Source organism: Xyrauchen texanus, chromosome 40, assembly GCF_025860055.1.
Source record: "Xyrauchen texanus isolate HMW12.3.18 chromosome 40, RBS_HiC_50CHRs, whole genome shotgun sequence".
Lineage (NCBI taxonomy): Eukaryota > Metazoa > Chordata > Actinopteri > Cypriniformes > Catostomidae > Xyrauchen > Xyrauchen texanus.
Genome location: NC_068315.1, coordinates 12,340,060 through 12,359,933, shown reverse-complemented (window position 1 = coordinate 12,359,933; position 19,874 = coordinate 12,340,060). Strand labels below are relative to the sequence as shown.

Here is a 19,874-nt window from a genome sequence, read left to right as displayed (position 1 = left end):
CTCAGTCACCAGAGCAAGAGCACCCGTAGCCCTACTACTGCTTTTTTTATTTTGTCAATTAAATGTCAATTCTCAAAAGCCATGGATCAATCTTTTACTCAATGTGCAACCCTCCACTTCAATTAGAGGAAATCACTTGACTGTGCAACCAAATTTAACACTATATGACTAAAAATTTATATATTTGGCAACGGGCTGTTAAATGTTTAGATTTCACTCACCAGTGATTGTGTAGTATATTGGTGGAGTATTCGGCATTGTGATGCTGCACGTTGAGAGTAAAAGTTGTTCCATGTAATGTGTGTTTAAAGACGAAATCCTTGCAACAGATTTGTCTATGAATAATTTCTCTTTTAAAAATCTTTCAGTCCTTTGAAGTCAGTTATTGAGATTTTTTTTTTAAAACCTAATCATGCATAGCACAGACGAGATAATGCTGTTTGTGTCTCTTGTTAACTTTCACTCATTTACGGACTCATTTACAGAAATGCCATTTTCCTTAAAGAGACAGTACTGGTTTTTAGCACGTGTTAAACAAATCAATGTAAATACCTGTGATTAGTATAGATTATGCAATAAACAATAAACGTAACAAAATATAATATATGCAATATAGTATAATCTTTATTGATTAAATCAATTGATTTGTTCAGTTTTATTGTGACAAATTATGAAAAACTAATAAAATATAATTAGAAAATATATATATATATATATATATATATATATATATATATATATATATATATATATATCATAGTTTTCCTAGTTAGAAGGTCCATTAGCTGAGAGAGAATTTATTTCATATTTAAGCAAAAGGGACAATATAACTTAAATAAACCCATATGAATCAATATCCAATCGAGAAAACCAGCCCTAGACCCTACCTTAGTGAATTATGTTCCTTTAGTGGAGTTATTAAGGATCCATACAAGATTAAATGTCTCTTTTGTCTCCCATTCACCATGGAAATGTTAAAAAATCTGCCATCAAATTCATTCTTGCTATGTTGTTTTTACTTTCTAAGTACAATTTAATGTGTTACATTTTTACATTCTCTCAGTATGTTTCTGGCTAGATACTTGGTCTTTTAACTGAGTTTCACTTAGTATCCATACTCTCACTTAAGTATAATTTTTCAGTACTTTTTACACCCCTTGTCATAATTCATAAAGCTTTAGTAATTGACCCTGCCATAACAAAAGATTAGCATTATTAACTACAAGTAATTAAACATGTCAAATAAAGCTGTGCATTATACAGCATAACTGCTCCAATTTTCATGTCTATTGTTTTATCAATTGCCGTTGATATTTGATATGGCATGATGATGTGACACTGCCAGCTGTGTTATTTTTTTTATTTTGTTTTACTTATCTTTAAGTGCTTGCACTGCAGTAGCCTACTGCATGAGCTTACGTGATCATACCATTTCAAGTCATCCGAAAGTCACAGCATTTCCAAACCTGTTTGACTTCCATGGAAGACAAAAAAGAAATGTGAAGCTGAATGTTAGCCTCCATTCCATTTCATTGTACCTTTTTCCCATACAATGAGCTCATTTACAAGGACATCAGAAATCTGTTTATTGCAAGAAAGCTGCTTAAGGCTGGAAAGCAACGTTCCCATTTACATGCACTGTGTTCGCGGCTTTCTCTTTACTCCCATTTACATGCAGCTCGGTCAGTAAGCCACTTTCTTCACAGCAACATATTTTCCCCCGATGCTTGTGTAACAAACATGGGATCCGAGGAAGACTTTGCTATTTTGTTCTCTGTTGCTTTGCTTTATTTTCAGTTGTTGCTTTGTTTGTTTTCTTAACTTGCCATTGCTACCTGCAGTGGAACAGCACTGCAATAGTGAGGTTTCCCTCTCATGTCATACTCTGGAATTCCCCCAATGTTCTTGAGCGCATGTACAGTATGTGGACACATGTGGGACGGTAGTCGATATTTTCAATCGGTGCATATAAATGCTGTAGGAATATTATATAAGTGTATGTGATTTTTTTTCACTGTACTCCAAGAATTCTTATATTGAATTCTTTCCACGGTTTTTACTTGTTGCTATGTTGTATGGCTTCATCCAATGATGTTATTTATCCAGCCTGTTCCACGCACATGCGCACTCTTCAAAAACCTGTAAGATGCCGCTAATGTGCTTATATGGCCACATATGAAGCGTTCTCCAGGAGAAACCTGGGCATAAGGAAATCGATTTCTCTTTTACACAATGTATTAGAGTGCCACTTTCTGGAAAAACCTTGTATGGTGACGTGGGTGTGGCAGAGCGATGACTGTGGAGAGCGAGGCCGGGAGAGGAAGAGCGGTAAGGATTGACACCTGTGGGAAATCACCTCTAAAATCTTTGTGTTGCAGTCAGAGCTGGAGAGGGATAAAAGTGTAGCCCAAACCGCTGGAGGTGAGAGAGAGACGCACAAAGCTGTGTGTGTGACTGAGTGCATTTAAAACCATTTGTGTTAAACTGAAAACTATGTCAAATAAAAGACTTAAGTTGAACATTTACCCGGCCCTCGCATCCTCCTTGAGAAGAGAACTAGTGATGTTTTAGGCCCTGAAAGAAACTGTTTTCATCAGTCCATGTATAAACATGGTCTATGAAAGTGAATGGTAACTGAAGTAGTGATGGGTCATTCATGAAAAGATTCGTTCATTTTGAAAAAATCTTTTATGTGACTCAGAAGATTGAGTAGAGTGATTCATTCATTTTGTTTTGGCTGTGCATATGCATTGCGCAACCTCATTCATTTGTTATGTGAAAACCACATAGGCACTGTACAGGAAACAGAAATGATTAGTTCATCTTTCGAGTCATCTGGTCCGAGGCATTCCTTCTTCATCACGTAACGGCCATATACGCTGTGCACATACGGCTGTCACGTGACAAAAGAACGAACAACTTGGACAATTAAGATTCCAGAGTTGAACTAATCTTTCTGTTTCTCACAATTTGTCTTTGGCTGCATTATACATTTTTCCTTATTGGGACTATAAGTATTAAGTAGACATGTTGAGGGGGATTTGGCTATTGAAAATGTAATATTTTAATTTAATTCTGCTCAAATGAATGAAATTAGCTAAATGACTTGAATAAAGATTCATTCATTTTGCTGAACGATACTCAAAGATTCAAGTCAGTATAATTATCTGATTTTCCCATCACTAAACTGAGGCTGACTTGCTGCCCAACATCCCCTTTTGTCTTCATGTGAACTATCCCGTTAAAGACACATAAAATGGCCCACACACAAACACATATATTTAGAAACACTCAAACACCCCCACACACTCACAGTCAGTATAGAGCAGAAAGTGAATAGACTCTGGTACTGTATTTGCTGTCAAACATATATAAAACAAATCTCTTTGAGTAGATTTTGGAAAGAAGCCTAGGGAGAGAAAGAGGAAATCCTTTATTCTAATGGGCCAGCTTGACAGCTTTGTGCTGACAGTCCCTGAGGACTGATACCCCGCTGTGTATGTGTGCTTGTGTTTGTGATGTATAAAGCCTATACTTATCATTTCCTGAGTCCAATATTGTGCGAATGTGGATGGGAATTGAACACCACCCTTTTGCTTTTTGTAAGTGTGTGCCGGCATTCGTAAGTAGATTTATCTGGTATTGTATCTCTTAACCTCACCTTATCTCACTTCTTTTCCTTACAGTTTGAAGCTTTTTATGTAAAAACACATGGATGCCCAAATAAGCAACAAACAATGATATTGTGCTGCTTCATCTACTAAAATGTTAGAATCAGTGGACAAAGTGAGTTACAGCCTGATCTCATGAAAATTACTTGACTGTGGCAACATGTTTGCAAAATGAAATTGTGTGGTTCATTACACGTTTCGCTGCAGTTTTGATGTGAAATGTCCACTAAGGAGCACTAAAAGCAAGTTAAAAGTCCTCCCAAAAGGATGAGGTTTTCAAGGTTAATGCTCTATGGAGGTTCAAATGAACAATTCCTACCTTTTACAACCTAAACCTTCAACCTAAATCTAACCAATAGTACCATAAGAGCAAATGTGAGATTATAGAGCATCTGTTTTTTTTTTTGTTGGAAACCCTATATCGAAACCTAAACAATAGTGTAATAAAAGCGAATGTAAAATAAAAAACGCAATAACTGAATCAACCATGTCATTTCATGTTGCTTCTATGACACTTTCTGCACACATATCAACTTGCATGCTTTGCTGGACTTGTACCCAGCAAACCTTCCAAGTCCAGTACTCTATCAGTTGAGCTAGTGTGCTAATAAATCATGATGGAATAAGCTTGTAAATGTAGCGTCTTTCAAATCACGTGTTATAGCAAAATTGTTTCGATGACATAAGATATTATTATGTGGGTAACAGAGTGATAAATAAGTGTTTATTAACTGTTAATCTACTGTTTTACTTGTGATTTGTGTGAAAGTGGATAAAACTTGTTGCTGTGGCAGCACCTCTTGTGTTAATTTGTGGGGCGGCTGTGTCTAAGTTGGTAGAGCAGGTCGGCCACTAATCGCAGGATTGGTGGTAGGAAATCCCGGCCCACATGACTCCACATGCCGAAGTGTCCTTGGGCAAGACACTGAACCCCAAATTGCTCCCAATGGCAGGCTAGCACCTTGGTGTATGAATGTGTGTATGAATGGGTGAATGTGTCACAGTGTAAAGCGCTTTGAATACGTTAAAAAGGCGCTATATAAGTGCAGACCATTTACCATTTAATTTCATCAGAACCTGCAGCAATATGTAGAACGAGGCACTTAAAACAAAAAAAATAAATTTTTTATAGTAACGTGATTCTATGAAACTAGGTTGGGGAGTTAGGAAGGGGGTGTGGCTCATTCTCAATTTATTCTCACAGATTAATAAACAGAGGCTTGTTTTACTGCTGATGTATGGAAATTGACAGCAGTGCCCCAGAGGGAAATTACTTTGCTTTTGTTGATGGTTAAACATCAAATACCAGTTTTATATCTTAGTAGACATTGATTTTCTTCTGGATTGAGAGCAATCAACACTGTATTCTTTATTAATTTCACTCATGAGATTTTTTGCAGTTTGTGTCACAGCCTGACACACACACATAGCTATATAGCTATCTTTTATTTTCTTTAGCACACACAGTCTAAAACAACTAGAAGCCTTCCTTTAATGCTGTGTTGCTTTCTGTCTCTCACTCCCAAAATACAAACACATTTAGCAGTCATGTGACTACCTCCATTGTGACACTGTTACAATAGCAACTCCCCTGTAGGGTACATCGCCAAGCCTTCGCAGGAATTTCACTGCACGACTGCAGTATCAATGACCCCAAATCCCTCTGGCTCTGGCAATTATTTGAGATCAGACTAATCCAACAGCATGCTTATGATCTGGCAGTGCCCTTGAAGTGTCAATTACCTCAGTCTATTTGGGGTCAGGTGTTCACATTTATAAGTGTTGGCTATTCATTCAATTGTCATGGTGGTATGTGGGAAGACCTGAAGTACTTTTGGAAAGTTGACGTTTACTTGTGTGACATGCTGCACTACGTCTGAAACTATTTTGAGTAGCATTGTTCTGTCTTTTATCATTTATGCAATTAGTTCTAGGTCTCCTAATCTGGTTGGACAAGCAGCATTGCAATAGTGCTGAGATTTACTGTAGCATATTCAGCACTTAGACACTTCACTGTTTGTATCACTCCACTTGTTTGTGTTTGCCGTGTAACAAATCCATGCATTGCTCAGTGACACAATGGTTGATCCTACTGTGGTTTTGATTGGATCAATTTTCATAACCAGGGAAAACTAGACAAAATAGCTGGCTATATTGTTACTTGGCATTCACTTGTTTGTGTTCTTGCTTAATTGTAAAAAGCAATTATTTTATAATTATTATGCATGCATCTTTTATGACCTCATATTAATTGAGAAATTACATGGAATATTTGTACCTTTAAAATACAAATATGTATCAACTACCCATGTGGCCCCATTTGCCAAAAACTTTGAAGTAACATACCGTATTTGTTTGGTGGAGGACACTCCGTATTACTTGAAAGTGTTGGAGCAAATTGCTGCCATTTCAACCTTAATGGAAAGACATTTCAGGTTATGATTTATGGAATGTAGTCGGCTAATGTAAATGTTTTTCTAATATTGTCCCGTATTCCACTGTTCACCCTTTTCAAGCAAAGCTACACAAGCTCCAGATTGATCAACTCTGTAAACATATACGGATCAGTGCGTTCATTAATTCCTCTAGGGTAAAATACACTCATCAATAAAGCAATAGACTCCACATCCACTAGATATTTTAAAATATCAATTGGACTGGTTAATTCCCTTAAAGCATGTTCCAAAGTTCAACCATTGGCAGGCTTTACTTCAGAGCTCCATTGAATGTCCCTCGGCGGCAGTTTAAGCGAACAATCTTTTTACGCAGAGCTCACAGTGTTGCAGTTCTCTCTTTAATAAAGAGCACAGAAATGGTCAGGGAGGGTTCATGTTGTAACAAACCCTCATTGTGCAGAAGCGGCATTTTCATTAATTGATAGAAGGTTCCGGTCATATATCGACTCATTTGCTGTAATTCTTTTCTCAGAAGTATCCAGGTGTACTTTGAACTACCCACAGGGAAATGTTACAGCTCTTTCAAAGCTCAGGAGACTTATTGGAGTTCTCACTTTTCATACCTCATACATGTATCAACTTTGTGTCAGCTATAAAATGTATGTACAAAGAAAGAAAGAAAGAAAGAAAGAAAGAAAGAAAATGTTTGGGAAAGAAGAAAGAGACACATCAAAAAGGCAAGACGAAATGGAGAGCAAGTAGATGGAGAAGGACAGAAGGACACAGAGGCAGTCACAGAGGAAAAGAGAGTGGGAGATCAATTATGAAGGTATGATTTGATTTGCTGCAGTGGCATGTGTTTTTATTGGATTATAACAGTTGGGGAAATGCTGTGAGATTATTAAGTATCCGCCAGAAGAGCTCCAGGTCTCCACCATCAGCACTTTCTGTCTCTGCAGCACTCCTGATCTCTTAGGCCATTAAGGAAGCGACTGAAAAGCACACTTATTGTTCTTTGTCCATAGAGCAATAAACAACAGAGCTCTCTGCAGCCTGAGCACAGACATACACACTTTTGCTCATTATTGTATGTCACACAGTTCTCTGAGGTGTACACATCCGGGCTCTGAGCCCAAGTATAGCTTTGATACACAAAAAAACACTCGCTATTCACACATAGTCACAGCACTAACAAAAAGTCTGTGACCATATTGAAAATCTGCAAACCCTAAAACTACAATATAAAGATGATTTTTATAATACACAAGCTTTTACAGAAAATATAATGTACAGTAAGTGCTTTTAATAATAAATAACAGATAACACTTTACAATAAGTTTCTATTAGTTAACATTAGTTAATTACATTAGTTAAAATGAAACAACACTGAACAATACTTTTACATCATTTATTAATCTTGGTTAATGTTCATTTCAACAATGTATTTTTCAAATCCAATGTTTTATTTGTTAACATTAATTAATGCACTGTGAACTAACATCAATTATGAACAATTGGAATTTTATTAACAAACATTTATAAATGCTGTAAAAATATATTGTTCATTGTTAGTTCATGGTGGCTAATGCATTATCTATTAATGAATGGAACCTTATTGTAAAGTGTTACCAAATACAATTTTAAAGTCACATTTCTGTCTTGAAATCCTAAAACAAATGGCCCCATTCACTCCCATTATAAATGCCTTACCATTTTTTGGGTAATCAACATAATGCCACAAATGCTGTCTATTGAGTTTGAAGGAATATATTGGGTTCAGTAAGTTAAGCAAATTTTGGATGACATAGATCAACAGGTTTTGCATACATTTATGGAGTCCATGCCGGCTTGAGTGCATGCTGTTATTTAAGCAAAATATGATCAAAATGAATACTAAGAAATTCTGATATTCATGTACATTCCTCAATTCAGCTTCTCACTCAAAATGTTATGCCGATAATATAATTTATAATGCAAACTAGAAGCATTTTACTAGTTGCCTCAGGCTTTCTAACCCCTCATGGTGGTGGCATCAAGTCCAATGCTGTTAAGTACAAGGATGTACAATAATACATTTATAATCCGTTATGTTTCTAAATGAAGCCAGGATCAGTATATCACATGAGGATAAAGGTTGTATTTAAAAACTGACATGCTGCACTACCTGTCCACATCACTGCAACTTCTAATGAACAATTAAAAAAGTCTCCAGTAACTCCGTGCCTCATTTCAACGTGTATGTCAGACGTAAGTAATGGTTTTTATAATAGCCGATTAAACTCCAGGATCTAGGTTGCATTCAAATGTAATCACATATAATGTTCTCACAAAAGCTCACAATAAGTACAAATTCCTCAAATATCCAAAAAGCATAATTGCAAAATGCAGCATTCCATGCACATGCAAGAGCTGCAGCGCATCTGAAAAATGGCGAGTTGCTGAAGCAGGAAGCATTCTTTCTGAAAAAAGCCACTAAAAGGAGAACACAGAGTCATCATTGTGTAAAGGAGAATATCCTTACAGGCAGCATCAGACTGTCAGGGATGGAAATCTGTCTTTAATACTGCCTTATCAGTTTTGGGAAAACTACTTTAAAATTGTACCTTTAAAAAGATCCTCATAACTTAAGTACCTAAACTACAGTCAAGCTAACAATTTAAAAAAGTAGTTGGCTACACTTTAAGCTTCTAACATAAAATAGCTAACTACATTGAAGCTATTTAAAGAAGGAAACAGTTTAAAAAATGCAAATACAAACATTGAAACTAATTATTCTAAATACAACTAGTAAAACTTGAAAACATATTATTTTATATAGATAACTCTGAAACTGCGTGAAATAGCAGCAAGTAGCTAATACACAATATTCTGTATATAACTATGCTTATTTATTTTGTGTGGCTGACGAGTCTGACAGCAGTTGTGTTCTTATAAGAAGATACACTACATGGCCTAAAGTATGTGAACACACAAACACGCTTATTGAAAATGTAATTTCACCTTTTGCTGCTGTAATAGCTTCCACTCTTCTGGGAATACTCTCCACTAGATATTGGAACATGGATGTGGAAATTTGCTCCCATTCAGACACAGAGGTGTGATGCACATTCCAAGATTTTTCAGCCAAGAGGATTATAAGAATTTCCAAAAATGTGTTTGTACCTTCGATAATTAAATTCAATGATTATTGCATGTCATTATTCACATGTCTAAATTCTGTCAGTCCAAGTCCAATCGAGTAACATATGTTACACTGTTACACTAACATATGTTAGCTTTGCTGTCCCATGGCAGCTTCGGAGATCGCGCTCAAGGCAAAGGTCAAGCAATAAGGGAAAAAGGTAATAAAAACAAACTGCACCAGCTTCAGTGCAGTTAATTTTTGCCAACTATGTCTGATCTCTGTGGAACAGACAATGAGTGGTCTTATATAGTCTATTATAGATTATATTTACTGTATGTTTTTATTTGATCAGTGCTTGGTGAGACAGACTACACTCACTGCGAGTTCATGAGGCTCTGCACTCACTGCGCTCTTGGCTCTCCCTCTATCTGAGGAATGAGTCCTGTCCCTTCCTCTCCCCTCATGCTCTTTCTGTGGCTCCTAAAGGACCACACAAGGGAGATGTGCAAGGGCGGGATGAACTGGATGAGTTTGAGGAAGAGATTTACCGGCGCAAGCCTAGTGGTTCTCCTCATCTCATCCATGAGCGTTTTCTCCTGTGGAGTATACCCGTGATGAACTACGTCCCATTATTGGGGCGCAGGGCTCCATTACATTTGATACTCACTCTGAGGATAAGGACGTGTCTCGCTGCTGAGTACCATTTTCCCCAAACTTCATGAATGGCTCACGAAGACATGGTGTTTGCCGTACTCAATGCAAACACTCTTCTCGGGAGATGCATCCTTCATGATGCTTAAGAACGGGGATATACGTTGATTCCCCCGGTTGAAGAGGCGGTAGCCCTGACACAAGAGTAACTTGATTTGTGCACAAGGTGCATTGTCATGCTGGCACAGACAAGATATGCCCCATTCTACTAAAATAGTTTGGCTCAGGATATTGCATCAGGTGCCACTGAAATAACCAAACCTGTTAATTAGAAGGGGGTATTCTTATATTTTGTGCCATGCACTATGTTAAAACAAACAGACAGATTGGAAAAAAAGAGAAAAGACAATAAGAGTGTGAAAAGGAGGAGGGAGGGCGTGGCCGGGTCGTGAGGATGCATGCCCGACGCCGAGTTGCCTAATCAGCGGGAGGGAGATCACAGAAGAGGGAAGAGCCGTGGATGCCAGAGAGAGAGAGAGAGAGAGAGAGAGAGAGAGACACCAAGACGAGTGTGTGTGCGTCAGTGTTTTATGTTGCTGTGTTTTCAGTTTGATGTTTTGTTGTAATTAAAGTTTGTTAAATGTGGATTCGGCTCCCACTCCCTCCTTTCCCGAACCTTGTTACAAAGAGTTTGTGGGGTTTTAAACTTATTCATGAGAGCGAGGGCATAGCATTCACCTGGGGTTGTTTGTTCAAAAGATTTAAATGCTGTGTAGATTGAAAAGGAGGGAAAACAAGAGGAAAATTGCAGACGTAGAAGCAGGGAAATAGAGAGAGAAGTTCTTCAGGCAAAAGATTCAATGCTACACAATTAAAACCTATTTTATACCAAAGAGCTTGCTTAATTGCACAGCTCCCTAGTATTGTAGTTCTTGGTTGGAGATTCAAAAAAAGAAGAAGAAGAAGAAATACTGTTGCAAATGAAATTTAGTTATGCTAAAGGGCATGTTTTGTGGGTTCTGTTAAAGGAATTGAGAAACAAATATAATTGAGAAATATTTATTCTAAAATATTTTTTATACACTACTAGACTAAACAAATTAGTGATGTGAATAAACTGTAGTTTCTTCACCTTCAGTGTTACCAAATGGAATTGCAAAAATAATGATGTGGCAATGTTAATTTCAAATATCTGTAAGGTGATTGTAACTAGTATGGAGGCTTTTTACAATATATTTAATTATATTTCAACGTATTTATATCTCAGATCCATTTCTAGGTATCTGGAAATAACTTCAGAATATCAGAAATTAGCATTTTCAAAATTAGTAATTGTGTTTTAAACAGGAGTGAATGACAAATCATTGTCAAGTTCTACTAGTGAAAATGCAGTTACAGTTATAAAAAAAATTACAGCATTTACGAATTGAAATTCCATTTTTCCATTTCAAGAATGGGTATTTCCTCCAGTAATGACATTGTAACAGTTAAAGGATCGCAGGGGAGGAGGGGGAACCAGCTGACCTTTAAACATAAAGATTAATGGTAAGCTTAAAACCAACATAAACAAACGTGCAGGGCGGATGTGTGCCTCACTATCTCTCGAACCGGCGTCTCTGGGTGCCCCTTATCTTGCTCTCTCACTGATCAGCTGATTCAGCACCAGCCGTGCTCCATCACGGCCCGGCCACACCCTTCTCCTCATCACAAATGTCTGCAAATGCAATTAGTGATAAAAACAATTAGCATTTCACTTTTCTTCAGACCATTGCTAAGATAAAGTATTCGCCGTTTTAGTAGTGAACATAGAATTATAGATATCTATACTTTATATCCTGCATGTGATTAAATGACGAAAGGGCTTGCGAGAAACAGTTCCACCCTGAACCAGCGCCATATGTTGGGCCAATGTTACTATGTCAGGCTGGTTATGCTCAATCAAACATAGTAATGTTTGATTGTTTACACTTTTGGAGAGAATCAACCTACAAATAGCTTACTTAGTTTTTGGATCCATCTGCACTGTTTTTCAATAGTTTTCTTAAGTAAACATGCGCTAGGTTAGATGAAGGCCTTTGACTGTTGCACACGTCTCACCAATTTTTCAGTGTTTTTCAAAGGAGTGACATGTTTTTTAAATGCTGTGTCAAGTTCTGGAGACACCTGTATTCGTGACACTGCGTCTAGCTTTTTTAATTGCAAGAATGCTTTCTGTGTGAACAGACCCTTATAGTATGCATGTTGAAACAATTGCAGTCATTTTAGAGTTAATTAGTAGTGCAGTTACTCAGTCTCATGTTACATACACATCTTAGTAACTGATATACACATGGCCTGCAGTTCTGTGAATGCCGTATGGCACAACCTCAGCCAAAGGACATTCACTGAGAGTCCAGAAATGTCAACAGTTGCCTCACTCTCAGCAAGTGTGCTTTGACATTTACAGTGCTCGCATCAGTAAAATCAGCCGGTAGTCTTCACAACCCTCCCTTGAAAGTATTCTGCTCCCATCTCTGTCCACATAGGTGAGGCGGCCTTTACCAAGGACAACAACTGCCTGAACGCCGCCAAGGCCTGTAACCTGAATGACACGTGTAAGAAGTACCGCTCCTCCTACATCAACCCCTGCACGAGCAGAGTCTCTACTACTGAGGTGTGTAACAAGCGCAAGTGCCACAAGGCCCTGCGGCAGTTCTTTGACAAGGTGCCGCCGAAGCACAGTTATGGGATGCTGTTTTGCTCCTGCCCTTCTGGGGATCATTCAGCTTGCTCCGAACGTAGACGTCAGACCATTGTTCCTGCATGCTCCTATGAGGACAAGGAAAAACCCAACTGTCTCTCCTTGCAAGCCTCCTGCAAGACTAACTACATTTGCAGGTAGGATAAAGGACAGCTCCTGGCATGAGTGTATGTGTGAGAGGAAATCTCTGTTTGAATGTGGAGTATGTGTCAATAAATAAGGAAAAAATAGTCGAATTTTCACTATTGTCTACTTTTCAGTGAGTAATTATTTCTCCATATAAGATGTTTGTAAGGAAGTGTCTGAGAAGCAATGACAAAAGTAAATGTATTTGTGCTTCCTGAAGGAAATACCGGTGCTTGCGAGGTAGCAAAATAATTTTGTTAAAGTTTTGGGGTAGATTTAGGTTTTAGGCTTTGGATCTGTGTCAATTAATTGCTGCATCAGAGCCTTTCTATCAGCTGTGTATGAGAATTGTACAGTATGAAGCCCCTTAGAGGATCGGAAGAGTATTTTTCTATAACTGCAATTATTTTTCAAGTCAAGTCAAGTGGTTGTTATTGTCGTTCAACCATATACAGTTAGTACAGTACACAGTGAAATGAGACAACATTCCTCCAGGACCATGGTGTTACATAAAACAACATAGGACAAACACAGAACCACATGAAACTAAATAACATACATATATAAAGTGCACGTGCAAACGCGTGCAAAAAGTACAGGACAGTACAATAAATTTTTAAAAATGAACAGAACAATAGGCACAGTGAGAGACAGTGCAGCGCCGAACAGTACACAGAAGTGCAAAAAGATGACAGTTTCTAAAAATGCCAGATGTAAACATAACATACCATGAGATGAGTGTTCTATGCACATAACAGTTATTGAGGTAACAGCCAGGTATAAAGTGACAGTAATTAATGTGCAACTCAGGACACGTGTGTGTCAGTCCAGTCTCTGAGTATTGAGGAGTCTGATGGCTTGGGGGAAGAAGCTGTTACACAGTCTGGCTGTGAGGGCCCGAATGCTTCGGTACCTCTTGCCAGATGGCAGGAGGGTGAAGAGTTTGTGTGAGGGGTGTGTGGGGTCGTCCACAATGCTGGTTGCTTTGCGGATGCAGCATTTTGTGTAAATGTCTTTGATGGAGGGAAGAGAGACCCCGATGATCTTCTCAGCTGTCCTCACTATCCTCTGCAGGGCTTTGCGGTCCGAAACTGTGCAAGTCCCAAACCAGGCAGTGATGCAGCTGCTCAGGATGCTCTCAATAGTCCCTCTATAGAATGTAGTGAGGATGGGGGTGGGAAATGTGCTTTCCTCAGACTTCGAAGAAAGTAGAGACGCTGCTGGTTCCCTCACAATAAATTAACCATGGTTTTATTACATTAACCAAAGTTAAACTGTGGTATTTGTAATAAAAGCATAACCACAATATTTATCATGGTTTTGTGTAACTACGGTAACCATATTTTAACCAGGACATGTGAAACCATAGTAATAATACAAAAACTATGGTAATAAAAATCTAACTTTGGTTTAACAACAAATACCATGGTTCAACTATGGTTACTGTAAACCTTATAAAAAAAAAAAAATTAAGGCAGAGCCTATATACACTACAATAAGTGTAAATAGCAACCAAATGCATCTTCTTTGCACTAAGCACAAATAGTGGCTGATACTAATTAAATACTAACATACAGTATAGTGGCATTACTAAAGCATGTTTATTGTGTTTATTTAGAGTCCCACAGAAGCCGTACACCAACCCCTTCCCCTAAAACTAACCCTAACCTTTCATTACAAAAATTAACTATGGTTTTACTACATTAAACCTAGAACTTTTGTTGTAAAATCATAGTAACCACAAAATTAAAACATGGTTACAATATTAACACCATATTACTGTAGTAACACCATGGTTGTTTGCATTAAATCTATGGCTTCCACCAAAAAACATGGTTACCACAAAATTACTATAGTCAAAATATCTTAAAATAACTTGATCAAAACTTTCTCTTAACTCTCCGACTGCAACAGTGACCAAATCACTGCAAAGAAATCAACCTTTATATTAATTTGTATTTATTATTATATGTAGTATTGTAGGAAATATTAAGATTTGAGTCAGGAAACAGGTTGGGAAAAACATGGGCTAAAGTGGGAATCGAACCCAGGTCGTCTGTACGAGAAAAACCCATCCATAGCATCTTTACACTCTATGCCACTAGAGCAACAATCTGAGTGTGTTTCATTTTGTCTATAATTTTAGTGTTTCCACAAGACTATTTGAGTGCAAATATCCGAGCTGTGTGGCAGGTGCTCTTTGCACCTAGTGCAAATAGTCACTCTGAAAAATTAATCATGGCTTTAGTACGGTAAATGGAAGTGCAACGTAGTGCAGCGTAGTTCTAGCGGGAAGACTAGAGGCTCCTCGCCCCTGCCTCCTATCTCCGGCAGGACATGATGGTTCCGGGCACAACTCCCTCGGACCGCCGGACGGGGCCTACGCCAAAGAGAGAGACATTACCTTCTGTTTTACATTTATCAAATAAATGGCATCTTAAACCTCACTCAAGCCTGCGTGTCTTCCCGATAGAACCATAGTTTATCCATGGTAATTGTAGCGAACCAAACCATAATAACCACAAGATTATCCATGGTTACTACAAACATGATTACTACAATATAACTGTAGTAAAACCATGGTTTCCGCCAAAGAACACTGTTCCTACAATATCACTAATAAATGAAACCATGGTTAATGTATTGCCAGTGAACCCAAAATAATTTTGAGGGAGCACAAACATTTTGTGAGGGAACGCAAAATAATTTCAGAAAAAAAAATTCCCCTTCCTGTCCTGAGAATTGACACAAAGTGTAAAGATGGCTAAATACAGTACGAATGTTTAAATAAAAAGAAAGTTGGACCAATCATAATTCAGTGTGCAAATAGCTGTAAAACAGAATACCAATAAGAATTGATGTGCAAATATTACAATGACATCTTCACTATCAGTTGCATTTTGTATTCTGAATGGTCTATCAGTGGTAGTCAATGAGAGATTTACAAACAAATGTCTTAAAAATATAAAACTTACCAAAAATGACTGAAATTATCTACAGAAAAAGTTTGTAAGTTGCACGGTTTGGGCTCAAAGTCAAAATCACAATCGCACAAATTGGTGGAGAAGAAGAATAATGATTTGAATTTCAATATAGTGCTCACCTTGCAAGTACTTTGGAAAGTTGGACTGCCACTGATGTGCTGAGTGCGTTTAATGAGGAGAGGTAGTGTGGGAACTCTTGTTCATTCCTGGTTCATTTTTTTAGATCTCGTTTAGCTGACTTCCTCACAAACTGTCAACCTGAGACTCGCTCCATTTCAGGGTGTCTGAAGGAAAACTATGCCAACTGTCTGCTGGCATATTCAGGCCTCATAGGTGAGTTAAGTTAGATTTATTCATACAGTGCATCAATTCAAGCCAGGCTGTTTCACTCTGAATGAGGTTACCGTGTAACACATTCTAAGAACTTTAACATCTTAAACAAACACACACAATAAAGCACATTCTTTAATGTTAGAAATAAATATTGCAAAGTTTTTGTGCAAATCAGTCACTTGTTTTGCATATGTGATACAGGTACAGTGATGACTCCTAACTACCTGCGTGCCCCCGGCATCAGCGTGTCACCTTGGTGTGACTGTAGCAGCAGCGGGAACGGAAAAGCAGAATGTGACAAGTTCACAGAATTCTTCACCAACAATCGTTGCCTCCGTGAGTAGACGCTTCCCCATCAACTTCATTCACAAAGAGTGACAGACAGCTTTATATATTTGTACAATTTTGTACAACAATATGGACACTAAAGGTGAATTCTGCTCGGTTGCGTCTTCGTGATCATTCACAGTCTGCACCAGTAAATCTAATCTCCCCGATTTGTGTTGCTGTCGCATTTCAGGGCAGTCTGACGGCCAAGAGACAGAGAAATCCCTCTTAAATGGGGCTGTTGAAGGGGGGATTGACATAAAAGGCAATAAAGCATTACTCAGGTGTCCATGGGCCTGGAAGAGTAGGGGAAGCATGCATTATTTTGTAAGGGAGTTTTTCAAAAACATCCATTTAGATGAACCGGATGCAGGGTGACAGACAGGGAGCAGATGAGCTGGAGCATTTGTCTTATTAAGACAATGGCCTTTAGGACAACAGCCCATATGATATAGCAGTACCTGAAAAAAGTCACGCCACATCCACACCTTATATATGATGAATCCAAGAGTTTGGTTGTATGTTAGAGAGAGAGAGAAAGAGAGATAGAGAGTGAGTGAGAGAAAGTAAGAGAGATGGAGGAAGCAAAATAGAGAGTGTCTGTGTTCATGAAAAACAGCATGAAACTTTGTCATGTAATGGCAAAGGCACACAGGAAATACCCACATGTGCACAATGATACAGAACATAAAATACCTCCATAGTATGCAAATAATTGTATATATTAATTACAAACCAGAAAGTGCAAGGAAACTATTTTGCTGAGAGTGTAACCCCCAATTCAGCTAATCAGCCGAGGACAGAGATAAGTGCAGCAGAACGCGGTAGTTCGGGAGAGAGAGAGAGCCATATGCAGCTGTCATGTGTGTATTTGCATTGTGTGTCTTTCTCTCTCCCGAACTGCCGCGTTATGCTGCACTTATCCAAATGCTTGGAACAACAATCTGCTGACAACCTTGAAAACTGTGCACAAGTGTACCTACATTTGGTGCTGCTTTAAAGACATTGGGTGGTCATACCAAATATTTTGTTATTTTTATATTTTTTATTTATATACATAACTACTTTCAAATCCATATACATAGCAGTAATGCTTTGTTGTCCTAAGGAGCAAAAATACAGTAATGGAGACTGCAAAATTGTACTAAAACCTTTATGAGTCATTAACCCTTAAAGAATAGAATGAGTTTGCCAGCCAGGAGACTCAGTATTCACTCAATAATAAGGTCAGACTACCCTCCTTCCTGTCAATTGATGGTAATTAATACACAAGCATCTTATTCTTTACCTGAGTACCCATCAATATTCTCCCACTTGCCCTTTTGCCTGCTGTGGCTCGAAGTATATAACAGACTCTGAATGTCAAAGTTCTCTTGAAAATAAAGTCATTTTAAATTGACAGTTGTTTCATAATGGCTACGCCCACATTATCAGCAGAAAGGTCCCAGAAACGTTGGAGTTTAAGTGGAGATCTTAACGCAGTGTAACAAAGAGGCTAAGTGGCTCTTTATCAGAGTTTGTCAGCTTTAGGATTAAGAGACAAAGAGAGAGGCTCTTAATATCAAAACAAGTGCAGATATCTGATAACAAAATAGTGGACACCAGGCAGGTCAGTTTCAGCTGTATTTTAAAGAGGGCCAATTATGCATTTTTGGAATTTTACCTTTCTTTTTTTAATGTGTAATATAGCTGTTTGTGCATGTAAAGGGTCGGCAAAGTTACAAAGCACAAAGTCCACGCCAAACGACGTTACACTCTCCCACAGAAAATACTGCTCCTGAACTGCCTGGTTAGCAGTCCAGCTATTACTTCCGTACTTAGCTATGTCACTATGTAAAACATTTGCATAATGCCCATGTAAGGGCTAATTTAAGCTGAAAGTCATTTATGGTAAGGGGCGTTACATTTCCAACACACTCTCTAAGTGGCTGACCAATCAGAGTAGACTGATCTTTTCAGAAATGGGGGCTTTAAAGGGACAGGAGCTACAACAGAGTGTTTCAGACAGAGGGTGAAAAGAGGTGCTGCATCAATGTACAGTATGAGAAAAATCACGTGTTTTTTCAACATTAAAGCATGTAAACCTATTCTAGAAGACCCCCCAAATAAAATTATGAACCTGTAAATGAGCATAATATGTGCTCTTTATATTTCTGCACTACATAGGCAATGCCATCCAGGCGTTTGGTAATGGGACAGATGTTGGGGTGTGGCAACCCCAGCCACCCATCATGTCCACACCCCCTGATCCCTACACTCCTCTGAGAGGGCGGGACAGGACGGCCAATGCACTGGATGACTCAACACACACCAATGGCCTGGACACAAATGCAGACCGTCTCTACAGCTTCTGTGGAAGTCTGCAGGTAATGAAGGTCAACAAGCAGCTGGAATACCATGTTATAATAATAAATAATTTGTGACAAAACAAAAGTTTGCAGTTAAAGACTGACCAATAGAAATGAATTAATATTGAAATGGAAAATTTGGCCTATAAGCTTTTGAAAGTCATTAAAGATTAATTAAGTACGTTGATTATTAGTAAGTGGGTTACGGATTGTTATTGCAGTAAAAAGGGAAATGGAGCATGTGGACAATTAAGTGACACTTAAAAGAGTAAGAATACCTTTGCATTATATAACAAAATATCAAACCAAGTGGAATTTATTTTAAAGAACAATAGCACAAGCACACTTTTATAGAAAAAGTACAAAAAAACATAATAAAACATAATTGGTCAAAATTAAGACTAAAGTTTTTTGAGATTTTCTGGATGTCAAACATTAGTAGAAGGTCCATAGTTAATTTGATGAGCATCAACTAGGAAACCTGTGTGTACTCAAAGTTGATTAAAAGCAAAAATAGCTCAGAAAGTTGCATCATTTGCTTGCAGATGCCACTTGGATTTATATTTTTGTTTCTAATGCAATGATCTTCATACATGTTTAAGTGTGACTTAAGTGTCCAAATACTTTTTGGGCCACTGTATGCCCACATATAAAGTATTTCTGATGGTGATTGAGCACTCGCATTAACACCATGCCACACGGTGCCATTGGCCCTCACAGACAGTTAAAGATGAGAAGCCTGTGTCAACTTTGCAAACAGCTGCCAGCTTGTTTAGATGTTTTCAAGCTTTGCTTGCATATTATGACTTTCATTTTTTGAGCAGAGTCTCAGGGTGAAATGTGGGATTACTTTTGATTAATCGTGTGGGCTATCGCACTGATAACACACACATAGGGCCTCTGGGTAGAAATGAGATACATCAAACTGCCAGAGCTGTCATGTCAGAGCTAATTGGATGGCACATTAACAGGAGGAACACCCTTAAGCAAGATATACTCACCCATTACATTCTCTCCCAGCACTGTAAGTCTGCCGAGGTAAACATATCTTCGGCAATCATCTGCATGATCTTCAAGGCTGGCAGGCATGTAGTCCATAACAATTGGTGATTTGATATTTGTACATTACAAATGCTGATCTGTACTGTAACCTTGTGTAGAGCTGCCAATTACC

The 19,874-nt window shown here is 38.2% G+C and overlaps 1 protein-coding gene across 1 annotated transcript in view; it reads left to right on the top strand.

The window, feature by feature from the left end:
* Positions 1-19,874, top strand: part of LOC127633569 (GDNF family receptor alpha-1-like) — a 33,311-nt gene that overhangs the window by 9,429 nt on the left and 4,008 nt on the right. The window contains exons 4-7 of the mRNA XM_052112767.1: positions 12,368-12,719; positions 15,916-16,025; positions 16,227-16,361; positions 18,519-18,718. Coding sequence (XP_051968727.1) covers positions 12,368-12,719; positions 15,916-16,025; positions 16,227-16,361; positions 18,519-18,718 — 797 coding nt within the window. The remainder of the gene's footprint in view (positions 1-12,367; positions 12,720-15,915; positions 16,026-16,226; positions 16,362-18,518; positions 18,719-19,874) is intronic.